The sequence below is a fragment of the Oxyura jamaicensis genome, chromosome 11, assembly GCF_011077185.1.
Source record: "Oxyura jamaicensis isolate SHBP4307 breed ruddy duck chromosome 11, BPBGC_Ojam_1.0, whole genome shotgun sequence".
Classification (NCBI taxonomy): Eukaryota; Metazoa; Chordata; class Aves; order Anseriformes; family Anatidae; genus Oxyura; species Oxyura jamaicensis.
This window is the reverse complement of record NC_048903.1, coordinates 11,048,378-11,061,709: the sequence shown is the minus strand read 5'-3', so window position 1 is coordinate 11,061,709 and position 13,332 is coordinate 11,048,378. Positions and strand designations below refer to the sequence as shown.

The following is a 13,332-nucleotide window of genomic DNA, read 5'->3' as shown; positions in this document are numbered from 1 at the left end:
AAATGATTGCAGCCATGGTGCAGGTTTTGGAAGCCCTGCAATGGCAGGAGGTAAGGCAAACCTCGAGCCAGTGAGGAGTTGTTTCCCCAAGCAAGAAGCTCAGCTGGTTTTCCTGATGGATGATGAAGCTGCAATAAGTGTCGGCTGCCTGCGGATGCCTGGGAGACCTTGCAACAGGAGAGGCTGAGATGTGCCTTCTGGCATGAGAACGAGGAGTGTTGGGGATAAAGGAAAACAAACATGGAGGATGTGACAGAAGTGGAAAATTTCTGAGCAAGTAGGCTGTGCCCTGTGGAGCTTCATGGCATGTTGTGCTCATGGTGACTATGGAAAATTTTTTAGCTAGAACCCATTTTGGAAGCAGAAACAAGTGCATGGGGTTGCCCACCTATATGTGTCTCAAGGAATCCCTTGCTTTTCCTTCCTTCCTTGCTTCCCCTGCTTTTCCTACCCTGTTTCTTTGCTGCTATTATTAGAAATAATACAAAGCAGTTGCTCCCCTTCAACCATATTTTGCCTTACTAAAGATTTATTTTGTCCCCCAGGTTATTTAAATTCCATTTTGAAAGAACTTTGTCACTTTCCTATCGTCCCTGCCTACATACTGTCTGTTTCTGGGAGCTGCATGCTCCAGGCTCAGCTGGAGCACCACAGATTTGGATCCTACCCTGAGGTAACACTGGCAACAGTGGGAGTTCAGTTATTGCTCTGCAGCTTCTTTGCAGCGTGGCCATTGTGCTGCGTGGCAGGTTTCTATAGGTGACAGAGGGAGTCTGCATCCTTGAGACTGGGTGGTGAGTTACCAGCTTACCCTGTTATTGAGCTGAGTTGCTTTTCAACTCGACTGTTAGGCCTTGTGGGAAGTATGATGTGATGGACTGCCATGGCTTTTTCAGTTCTGAGTGCTAAGGCCATTCTTTCCCATACTTTCTTTGCGGTAGCCCCTCACATCTGGAAAGTAAGAGGACAACCAATGGATCTACTGGATAGTCATATAAATCAGCGCAGGTTTTTAAATTAAAGCCTCCACTTCAGTCATGGTCTTTAGTCTCTCTTCTGTATCCAAGTCAGCAATTTCCTGTATATTTTTATTCATCCTTCAAAACAATACAGAACAAGAATCACTGCTATAGAAACCTACGAGAGGATTTGGGAAAGGATGACATTTCCCTTAAAACACAGGATAGGAGTTAACTTAATTGCTCCTATATTTCATTGAGATCGTTTTCATTTCTTCTTCACTTACTCACTATAATCACATAATATATGGCACAATACCTGTTTTGTTAAAATCTCTTCACTTGCTTCATTGGGACTGGATTTTTATCTACAGTGCTTAAAACTGGCTCACACAACTATACTTCTACAGATGTACCTAAATGTGAAGAATACTGATTATAAGAGAGATGGTTGGCCTCTGAGCTGAGAATTATAGGTCAAACTACATTGTGCACCTAACTAACACGTCAAAAAGAAACCAAATGTTCAAATAAATGGGCCATTATTGCAATGTGATCAAAAGGTAGAATTGTGAAGCCGAACTTTTTACAAAAGCCCAGCTTGTTTTAATAGTTTTGTATTTTCTAGAAAGAAACCTCAGGGCTTCCATTCATAGACTTCACTAGAGGTTGCCTCTTTTATAATCTATCTTATTCTTAAATAAGAATGGAATTTATTTGCTTTTGTAGATGCACCTAAATGGATGCATCCTGGAGTGACTTTGCTACAGATTCAGGTATCTATCATATCCCTGAATTATATTCTCACTGTCTGTGTTAACGTACCATTACCATTGTTGTAGTGGGAAGCATGTTAAGTTTCACAGTGAATATTGCATTTTTATTGTTGTATATTGCCAGCTTTTAAACAATCCCTTTGCATCTTGTAAATATTTTCAGCAATTCTTCTTTAAAAAGATCTTGCATTTGGATACTCATAAGGCTTTAAATCCCATAATGCTCTGAGTACTTTTCGGAGTTGTTCTAAATATGTAGAAACTGCTTTGCATTAATAAAGAACTCCAGTGAGTGTGTGGATACGCATCTTCTAACTGCAGTCTGTACACATACCTGCAGAGCAGAAAGACTGATCGAGCCTCTTGATCTTTTGCCCTTGCATGTTTTGTTCTACAGCTGAACATGCTATTAAACCGGCCCAGGCATACCAGCAAACAAGATGTGATGAGGCCTATTGAACGCTGAATTTTCACAATGGAACAGCGCAAATTTGTTTAACAAACACATCTCTTTAACTATTAAACTCTGAATAACTCTGTGGCCTCTGTGGTAACACTTGCACCTATATAATGTGATTGATAAAATCAGGAATATTAGCTGGAATAAAATGCAGCAGGGATGGCTGTACATGAATTCAGTCTTGACATTGGCTTTCCCAAATGCCCTGATAACAGAACGTGGTTAGCTGTATTTTAATGCTGTATGTAGATTCTGAGGGAGGCTGCTCTGTCATGTATATGCCACAGTAGAGTCGCTTTACTGGGCTTAATGTTAGCCACAGAAAGTGGTACCATTAAATAGAAAGAGTGCCTACATTTTTACAAAATAGCTATAGCCAAGTTATTCTTCCTGTGATGATTTGTGCAAAATGGTAAGCAAAAAATGCATATTTTTGATTCTTCTTGTTATAATATAATGCTTTTAATTTTCTGTGTGATGTTCTGAACGGGAGCAGAAGGGCAGCCACTGTTGTGCTGCTTCAATGAAGCATTACAGGATTTTTCATTGTCACCATTCCATTTGTGGCAATGTAGAAAAAAGTCCCAATGACTTCCATGTCACTCACTATGCAGTTTCACTAATTTTAACAGTACTTTCTCTGCCACGTGTGCCTATAGGAAGCTGAAGCCATTTAAATGATTTGTCTTAGGCAACTGAACCTCCATTTGATGGTAATAACTTCTTGGTTACTACAGCCCTGTGCTGGAATCCAAGCAGTGACCTCGAGCTGAAAGGCTCCATATCCCATTGCCAGTCCCCGGAGTTAGCTGCTCTTGGCCCATTTTTCTTTTCCTCTGCAAGGAGCCGCTTGTGCCTCTGGAATTACCAACTGAAACAGCAGCCCAGAAATCATTCTGTGGCTCATATTTCCACTTGGGTTCAGCGATCAGGATCACAACAGAAGTGTGTGTCAAACTGAAAGGCTCTTTCTGCTTTTCTTAAATGTTCCCTATGATATAAATGTTACAAAAGCGCTATGTATTCCAATTAAACTTAAACAGCAGCTCTAGCAGGGAGCAACTGCTGCGCACTCACAGGATAAATCAGCTTTCCTACTGAGCTCTGCAGCATGCTTGTAGAGCGGGGGGAATATCTATTCCAGTAACCTCCATAAAAGCGTATGTATCTTCTTTCTGACTAGCTTGCTTAGTCCTCCTTATATAGTTCTTATTCCCCAAGGATAATGAATTCCTCTCCGTCTGTGTGGGGTCACATGGAGTGTGACGTATCCCTGTAATTTTCAAGAGTCTGAGACAGCAGTATCTCTTCTCCATCATCTTTGGCAGGCAGGCAGTGGAGCAAGCTCAGCTTATCAGTGTTGAGCTCTACTTTTGTAGATTCTCTGTGTGATGTTGGGCAAGTCATTCCTTCCTGTAAGTGGGAATACTGATGATTTGGTTGTTTGCTTCAGGTGGACAAAGAAAAAAATCTTTGGGACAGAGTTGTGTTTTTGTTTCTATTTATTTATTTATTTATTGATCTGTTTAACCCATACCAATTACACCGAATCTTGAACTGAATTCCAGCTACTGTCATTGAGCAGAACCAAATCTGTCCTGTCACAATTATTGTTGTTGCTCTCTGATCCGTAACTGAATGCGAACCATGGAATTGATCCCATTAATGAGCAGAGAAGGATCCATTTTGAGTACCTAATTTGAGTACATAGTATACACACTCCCTCACTACAAGATATAGATGCCCCATCTACTAGAAGGATAGAGTTGCTTAAATGTGTGGAGAAGAGCAATGAAGCTGGTGAAGGGACTTACAAGGAGCAGCTGAGGGAACTGGGGTAGTTTAATCTGGAGCAGAGGAGGCTGAGGGGAGACCTCATTGCTCTCTACAACTACCTGAAAGATGTTTGTATTGCGAGGAGCAAGGTGGGTGTCTTTTTCTTGAGTGACAAGTGATAAAACACGAGGAAACAGTTTCAGGTTATGACAGGAAAGGTTGAAGAATTCCCTTACAAAGAGGGTAATCAAGCATTGGAACGAGCTGCCCATGGAAATGGTGGATTGTCCATCCCTGGAGGTATTTAAGAAACAAGTAGACGTGGTACTAGGGGCTGGAGTTTAGTGATGGCACTTGGAAGGGCAGGTTGGTGGTTGGACTTGGTGCTCCTGAAGGTCTTTTCCAACCTAGGTGACTCTGATTCTATCTATACTCGGTATGTGTGGTATAGTATAACCTGTGCGTAGTAAATCTTGTCTACAAAGATAAGCTGACACTCCATATAAAGAGGACACTCCATATAAAAAGTCATGATTGGTGGTAGCTCTGTGAACCACATTTTAAGACAGAAGATGTTATTCATGCTTAGTAGAAAAATCCAGTGCTGCTGTTTCTCCTGTGGTGTGTCAACAAAATGCACTTTTCACTTGGCCAGCTAGAAATACGTATCTTACCCTTGGTTATGTTTCTTTTTGCCTCTTGCTACTGTGCTTTGGGTAGGAATGACCTTAGCAAGGCATATTAAAAACTGGTATTTGCTTGTGCAATGCTCTGACCGATAATACGGTCATAGCCAAAAGGCTCAGACAGCCAACTGTGCCCTTCTGTGGTCTCCAACCTGAACAAAAAGAGAACAGATTTAATTAAGGCTATTATGGAAGTAGCACTGCATAATGATTTACCCTGAGTGAGAGCCAAAGTACCATTTGTTGGAGATTAATATAACTTCGCATGTTTGAAAGGCCAGAGCTCTGTCTGTTAAATGTAATAACTGAAATTTTGTATCTGCAAGCCTAGTTGTTCCAGGCATAAAATGAAAACCAACTCTGTATTTACTCAGACTATTTCTGTTGTTTGAATCACTTTATGGATACATGAAAGAAAATCTGATGAAATGAACTATAGATATAAAAAAGAGCAAGAGTAACATGCATTTCAGATTTTTATAATGTATAAAGGGAGTCTTGGGAGTTGAGCCTAACAAAAAATCTTTTTTCTTTTCTCCATTTTTTGCCTGCTTTTTTTTTTTTTTGCTATTACATATGAAATTGAGATGAGGACAAAGAATGATATTAAAAACTAATTTTTCTGACTCAGAATAGGAAGGATTGTGAGGCAGCAGGGTGCACTGTCATTGTAGAAAGTGGGTAGCAATCAGTAATAGCGAAATTTTAAAGAAACATCATTCTGTTAAATACATCGGTGGGACAGTAATTTGGAGGACATGTATACAGCATTGCAACAGGAGGGAAAGTTCTGAAGTATCCATTAACTAACATTAATTGCCAGCTTATTTCTTCTGAAGCAGGTGAATATCATCAGAATGCCAGCGTTGTACTGAACTAAAGGAGAAATCTTCTAAAGTGCTACCAACTAACAGAGGAGCAGTAATTCACTTTGGAAAATGGACATTTTCCAGTATATATTTTTTTCAGAAACATTAATTAGCTTTAAAGATGATCACAATGACTGTACCTGAAGTAGTAAAGACTCCAAAAATTTACCTTCCCAAGAAACACAGGAAAATAAATGGTCATAAAGGCTTTCTAAAGTCTATTTAGAGGAAGAGTCGATATTACACAATTAAAAAGATTTTCATTTGCTGTCGTGTGATGATGTAAGAAACAGCATTATCTTTGAATTGTTAAGATGGTGTTTTGTGCATCCCAAGGTGATTTCTGCTAACTACATTTTTCTACGGGTTTCACATTCTCTTGTTAAAATGAGTAAAATGGGTCATCGTTTAAAAAAAAAAAAAAAAAAAAAAAAAGGATAGATTACATCTGCCTTAAACCAGGAGGAAGAGGTACCTGAAGATTTTGTAATTATCCAGTTTTCCTTAATGTAGAATCAATTTATTGCCCTGTAGCTGTGAGTCTCTGTTGTATCTTTTGGAAGTAACAGGGAAAAAGGAACAAAGCCAACGTGAAATGAAAATCTGAAAGCAAACAAGCACTATATTATGATTAATGTTTAAAGGAGAACTGTTGGATAATGGTGTTCAGCTGATTATAAGCATGTCTGAGGAAGTCATTTTTCTCTTTAGAGTATGTATCACCTTGGATTTATAATACAGTTTTTTATTTTTCAGTGATGTCTTATTAAACAGTGCTCTTTTGAAAGGAAGAAATGCTTGAAAAAAATCTTTAAGAGCTGGTTTATTGAAATACATCTGAATACCCCTGAAAGATTTCTTTTAGAAACGTCCAAAATCCCAAGCTGCATTTTAGACATATTTCCAAAGTAAACTCTTCCTGGTTTGGCTGAGAAGCACGTAGTCTCTGAAACCAGCCGGTTCTGCCTTTGGGACATGCTGATGTTCCACCCTGAACTGATGTAAGGATTTCCCTGCAGTTTTCCTGGGATTTGACTCTGAGTCCTTCCGTTCCCGAAGTTGTCAGTAGTAGTTCTTCAGGTTGGCCATTTTAGGAGCCTCTGGGATGGAGTTGCAGATGCTCGTCATTAGTTTTGAAAGGTGTGGAGGCAGTTCTGTTGCTCTTCAGTGCACAGGCTGAGATCTGGGGTTGTAGATTCCCTTATGTGGTCTCTTGTAGTAAGAGTTGCTGAGGAAGAAACTTCCTCATGACTGAGGAAGCCAAGTGGAGGGGAAGACCTCTGCCTCACAGGCTCCTGACCAGCTGCCACGTATGTTGTGCGCCATGATCTCAGTCTGGTTTTGCTTCGGATGTCTAGTCATAAATAACTAGAAGAGGTGCAAAAAGAAAAGCAAATATAAAAGGAATAGAAAAGACAGGTTGGAGGCCTGAAGTTGGCCCTGCTTTGAGCAGGCAGTGGAGCTGGGGGCTTCCAGAGGGTACTTCTGACCTACATTTGTAGCGATTTTAAGAATAATTCAGGTGGCTGTCTTGAGAAGAAAGAGGAAGGAAGGCTTTTAATCTGGAGGTGAGGAGGTGTCAGATGAGATAAATACAAGCTGTGTTGGGTAGGATGAAGGGAAGGCAGGAGGAGCAAGGGGGAAATGAGGGAAGGGAAAGAGCACGTTGTCTAAGGGGATGCAGGAAGCCAGTGATGCCATGTGCCTAAATGAGAAGAAGGAAGGCCTGTTACAGCAAGGAGTTTGTCTCATCTTCTCTGAGCATAAAAAGCAGGGTGGGGATTTCAGACATGCACTGTTAGTGCATGATGAAAAGCCACCACAGCAAACACCCTGCAGATGCCACTGGCGGTCTGGGTAGAAGCCCTCATGCTGAGTAAATCACCTCTGAGCATTGTCCAAAAAGACCACTTGGTTACCTTTGTTACGTGACAGTGCTCTTGTTAATAAGGGACAATTCCTGGTAGAGTTATGCAATTTTCTTGTTGGTTTTCATGGAACATTATCATGGTTTCCATTATTCCAATCCGCCTGCCTATATTTTCTTAGCCAACATTTGAATGTCCTAATTGTTTTCCTTCAGACATAAGCATTTCTGCCTTTTGGAGAGGCAAGTTTTTGCAGAGAGCTTTGTTTTAAAGTAAGTGACCTCTTTAGACACTGTTAGCTATTGATGTTTTAACAGGAGTACTAGGATTTTCAGACCCAAGCAAAAGATAGGGGACAGACCCTAAAGACCTCAATGTCTACAAGGAAGGTTGGAGACAATGGAAACAATGAAGGTCTGGAAACATTCATTATACTGCTTTTTGTTCCCAAGCTGAAAGAGAAATTTATCATAAACCTTGAGTGTTTCTAAAGCTTGAGTATTCTGTTGAAGGTTTATATTTTTTGTTGTCTTCTACCATAAAATCTCCAGAAATATTCTGTGAAATAGGAACAGTCAGCTTGCAAATATGGTGTCAGTCCAGTTTCATGGATAGCTATCTGTATAGTGGGAGGTCACAATGGAGTGCAATCAAAAAAGACATCCCAAGCTGTTACCCTGTTTCCTTTGAAGTATAACACATACTGCAGCTGTCAAAATTGCACAATGCATTCTCAGAGAGCAGATAAGATGGAATTAAAATGCTTCTGGTTTTGAGAATTAGAATAACTAACTGTAGATGTTTGATCATAGGCTGTGTTTCTGGCTATCCATACTCTTATTGGATCCATTTATTAATAGGAGAAAGTAAACATTTTACAGGTCTAAGCATTATAAATTCTTCTCATTTGATAAGATCTTTGAATCTGTTGCCATTAGAAATTGAAATGTGCTGGATGTAAGAATTGGATAAAATGTCTTTTGTAAAAGTAATGACAGTCATTTTAATTCATCCAACTAGCACTTGATTTTCTAAGGTATTAGCATTCTTTTTAATAATTGGAGTATTAAGTTGGTTTTACTAAATAAGAGGTGATAAGTATTATAGTTTGCCCTTCATTTAAACAAAAACCATATTCCCCCATGTTAGGAACAATTATAAGGACAAGGCTTGCAGAGCCACAAAATTCAGTTGCCAAACCTGGATGCTTTTCTTGTTTGAATGACAGAAGCTGTAGAGAGGGTTTCTTTCTTAGAGAATTTGGCATTTTTACAAAATTATTTACAGAATTATTTTTATTGGGGGAAAAAATGCATACTTTGTTTAAGACTAAGGAGGATATTTTGGTGTCTACTGACTTTTCTCTGAAATGTTTCTGGTAAAACAGGCACAATTTTGCAAATCATTTCATTTTCAGTTGGCATTATTTTTCCAGTGCTTTAGTGAATAATCTGTACTGAAGTGTAGGTGGGATGATCTGTGCTAGAAGTTTGTATAGGCAGACTGTGTAGCTGTGGTGGTAATTGTGACTGAATAATTGATATTAAAAAAATTAATTGCTTCCTCTAGCTCTGCTGGCTGCAAATACTGTGTTAAAGGCACCACATTCACACCTTGTTAAACTAAGAGGCCAGGTGATTTTGTTCTTCATCTTTTTCAGAAATAAAATACAGTGTGTGCTTCAGTATTTAACACTGCAATAAATTACAGTGTCAACAGCACAGCCTTATGATCTCAGCTCAGTTATGGGTCTACAAGCCATTGGTGTTTAGCATTCAGTCCATTACTGACTTGCAGTGTTTAGATCTTTGCATTTTGTTGAATGGCTGAAGTCAGAATGCCATCAAAGTTATGGTAATGTTTGTGATTACTAAATGTTAACCTGAATTACTTTTCCTAGCTATAACACTGTGTGTTTTACCTATAAATTTAGTCTACTCTTGAGATTTCAGAGCAAATAAAAGGTTTTCTTAACCTTGCAGCAGATTGTGTGCTTCTAATTACTATTCACAGTGCAAAATAGCTTTGTAAAAGATTCCTGTCCTAATGCCTTTCCTTGCCGATAGCCTTTGCCAAGACAAGATAACTGCACAGTGTCACATTTATAGGCTGGCTGCAGCTTACCTGCTCTGATTCTTGTTAGATTTATAGGCACACCAACTTAGATATGAACTTCAGTTTGATGTCTTTCGTTGAAATTACTAAGAGTATTAGTTCACAAATGATATTTAAACCCATACTGGATAGGACTGCACACAGGCAAATTTACTGTATAAAAACAAAGCACAGAATCAGCAAGCCATTTAAGTTGTTAACTTCCATTGACCCTAGTTTTTTATTTTCTTGTCTTTTGACAGTTGTGAAGTTACGTAGAGCTCTGGCTATGCTATCTACAAACAAGCACATTTATGGTCAAAAGTCAAAAACGCTTAGGACTGTGTAATCTCAGACAAAGAGGCGACTGCAGAAATACAAATAGTGAGTAGCAGGGTGTGTAAAAACTCCTTCTGTTTTCTTTTTAAATTTAAAAGCTCTTCAGGTTTGACTATAAAACGGTATTTCTTTCCTCTCTTATGAAGTTAGTGCTCCCAAGGAATTTTTCTTAGCTCTTCGCCTAAGTCCTGTCTAATTACCCTATTTACCAGGGCTCTGGAATCTTTAATGTCTATTAACATGTAGTCACTGCAAGACAACCTTAGCATATTAGATGTCAAAAAAATTGCCTGCTATTAAATACCTATTACAAGGGTAAATGTCCTTTAATTAAAGCACAAAGGAAAAAGATAGTTGGCTGGCATTTAGAAGAATGTTCATAACAGGTTGGCACACTCAGGTTTTGGAGTCAAATAGAAAATGAAACGAATCCTATTTAACTTCAGGTCACAGCAGAGAGCCTATTACAAAGGGCTGTGTTTCTGAAGTGCACTGTCAAACTACTTATGCTTTCTGTATGAGCAAAATTTGAATGGCATCATGTATTATGTAGCTCCTTATTAATATACATTATCAGTGAAAAATATTTTAGCTTAATTTACAGCTTTACTAATGAAAAAGGGAATACTTGGGTGATCCTTAGAAGGCTGCAAATACGACTTCGGAATTAAGTGTCAAAATCTTACCAGTGTAAACTTTCAAGTATCTTTTCAGGTTTTGTGCCAGTTTTTCCTTTTCTGACACTCAGGCCCTTGTCCCTGCAGTTATTCTTGCAGAAATGTAGGAAATTTTAATGTGCTATGGGGCACATAAGCTTCAGAGACCATTAAAAATGTTAGAATAGCAACTAGCGGTTGGATTTAGAGATTTTCTATTTTATATTTATAGCTCTTTATATGACTTTTTGACTGAATCTTCAGACTTCTTGGATCCTAAAATAACACAGGAAAGAACATTAGCAGTGGGTTGGCTTTTCAGTGGATTTGGCTGGAGATGGTTAAGCCTGGAAGAGAACAATGCATCATCTTGGAGAGATTAATGGGAGAGGGAGAAGAAAATAAAATCATGTATTTTTGAAATTAAGCCTGCTGGACAAGGGCATAATTGTCACCTAGTCTGCTATTGCTCAGTAGTTCTGACTGTTGCGATGCTATTGGATTTGGTAGTCACTTAGGCTGGGTATCACTGGGGGTACTAACTGTTGGTTAATCAGGGACAGCAGAATCTGTAGGAGCCAGCAGCACCAATTGGCAGCAATTCCCTCCCAAGACCTCCCAAGACCCAGCTAGGGCTGGGGCTTTTTTTGTGGAGCGCTGACCCACGGTAGCGGAGTGCCTACTGTTTACATAAAGAGAGGATGACAAATTCAGGAGCCAATGAGATGGCACATGTAGATTTCTTTATCAAATGCATGTGTATTGTGATTACTGCATATGTTTATCCTTCATGCCATTACTTTGTCATCTTGGGTATGTCAGGTTGGGTATGGATTTTGTGCTTTTACTTCGTCCCAAGTTGAATTCTGATCAACACTGCATTATAAATAACTCCTCCTACTTATCTGTGTAGGAGCGAATACAGCAGCATCCTAACAGCATTAGATGAACGTCATTTGGATTTTAGGTGGAAAATAGAAATTTCAGTGTTAGTGATGGAAATATTATAGTCTGCTTATCTAAGAATTGATGATGCTGTGCAAATCTGCTCAGAGGTCTGAAATGACGTAATTTCAGCAGGATGAATTAGTTTTCAAGACTTTGAAAGTACGTGAAAATATAATTCATCATATGATTTTGCAGCTCTGTGCATATTGCCAATATTTTTGTGTGTGTGTTTACGTAGGAATAATTTGCCAGCGCTTAAATGGTGTAGGAGGTAAAGAGAATTAAGATTTTGTTATGATACTTCCTTCTGCGTTGTGATATGACCTACTCGTCCACTTTCAGTGCCTGTTAGTCTTGTTTTGGCTTTAAAGAAAGAAACAAAAAAAACAACCCACAAATAACAACAGTGATTCTAACAGAAAAACCTGTGTTGTTTTTCTTTACCCTAGTCTGTCTGAGCCTTCCTCTTAAAATATATCCCTAACAACTGTCCCCATTTTCAAGCTTTGAAAAGAAGGTGGTTATGGTTTCCTAACCACATTCTGTGCAGTTTGAAAATAAAAAGATACTGCTGTCAAATGTTGAAAGAAATGCTCCTTTTTGAAAAGTAAAAGAAATTGTCTAGCTGGGATTAAACAAGGGCAGGCAGTGAAGCATTTGTTTTTTTTATAAAGTCTGGTGAGTTTTGATAATGAGTCCTCTAAAACATATGATTTTGAAGCTTTTCGAATTCCAGACAGATAAGAAATAATAGTTACATATTTCAGCTTCAAAGACAAAAGTAACCTTTTATCACCTAATTTAACAATCTTCTTAGTAAAATGTGTTAGAAGAATGTGGAATGCTATTTAAATAATAAAATAGCACCATCTTTGAATAGCAGAGTTTTTTTTAATTGCCATAATCAAAGTCCAAACACATTTCTCTTCTTGCTTTAAATAATGCTCTTAATGACAGGTTTTTCCTTAATGAGGAGGAGAACAAAGGGAACCTGTACATGTTGGTGTGACTTTAGTGTGACAAAAGTTCTGATTTTTGACAGCCCTCTGCTAGGAAAATATGCAAACTGGAAGTGGTGTAATTAATGTGTAGATATGAATTGCTAGTTTGCATTTTAAAATATAAACATTTTTACATTAGCATTTGAATATATATATATTTTAAATAAGGAAAAAACACTGGAGACTTGAGCTGTAGGTCACATTAATTCACACTTTTTGGTAAATAATACAAAATATCTTTTAAAATTGGGCATTCTTGTTGAGTGTACTAAGGCTTTGTGAGTGATAGTTTAGATTAATTACAAAATTCATAGAGAATTTTTGGAGATTCATTCTTGCTCCAGTATTAAAATCCATACTTTGAGAAGTGGAGACATCTAACAACTTGGTTAATAAAGAGCCGTTAGTCTTATTTAGATTCATGTGGTTGAGTTAACTGATGTGTACTTGCACTCAATAGGAAAGGAGAAGATAACCCCATATTTAATGGTGATTGAATTTTCTGCAATGACTAAACCTCAAAAATATGTTCGTGGTCCTTTGTAGAGAGCACTGTAGGATTTAATAAAAGCAATGACTGATATTAATAACAAAGGAACAATTCGGATCAAATATAATTTTTTTTTAGAAAGGATAGAAATTGGATCTTGGAGCAGCTTCAGTGAGTCCCACTTGCTTGCTTAGAATTGTTTATGCTTTCAGATCTGATCATCTTCATGGCCCTCCTGGACTTGCTGCAACAGGTCCATGTCCTTCTTGTGCTGGGGGCCCCAGAGATGGGTGCAGGGCTCCAGGTGGGGTTTCACAAGAGCAGAGCAGAGGGGGACAGTCCCTTCCCTCACCCTGCTGGCCACGCTGCTTTTGGTACAACCCAGGACATGGCTGGCTTTCTGGGCTGCA

At 38.6% G+C, this 13,332-nt stretch overlaps 3 protein-coding genes across 6 annotated transcripts in view; 1 reads left to right on the top strand and 2 right to left on the bottom strand.

The window, feature by feature from the left end:
• The window catches only part of LOC118172975 (bcl-2-binding component 3, isoforms 3/4-like), a 48,567-nt gene extending 47,460 nt beyond the window's left edge, over positions 1-1,107 (top strand). Inside the window, exon 4 of the mRNA XM_035337185.1 lies at positions 546-1,107. Coding sequence (XP_035193076.1) covers positions 546-672 — 127 coding nt within the window. The 3' untranslated portion in view covers positions 673-1,107. The remainder of the gene's footprint in view (positions 1-545) is intronic.
• CHST8 (carbohydrate sulfotransferase 8) overlaps positions 1-13,332 on the bottom strand; it is a 175,791-nt gene that overhangs the window by 25,407 nt on the left and 137,052 nt on the right. The gene's annotated exons all lie outside the window — the stretch shown is intronic.
• Positions 1-13,332, bottom strand: part of KCTD15 (potassium channel tetramerization domain containing 15) — a 207,883-nt gene that overhangs the window by 101,546 nt on the left and 93,005 nt on the right. The gene's annotated exons all lie outside the window — the stretch shown is intronic.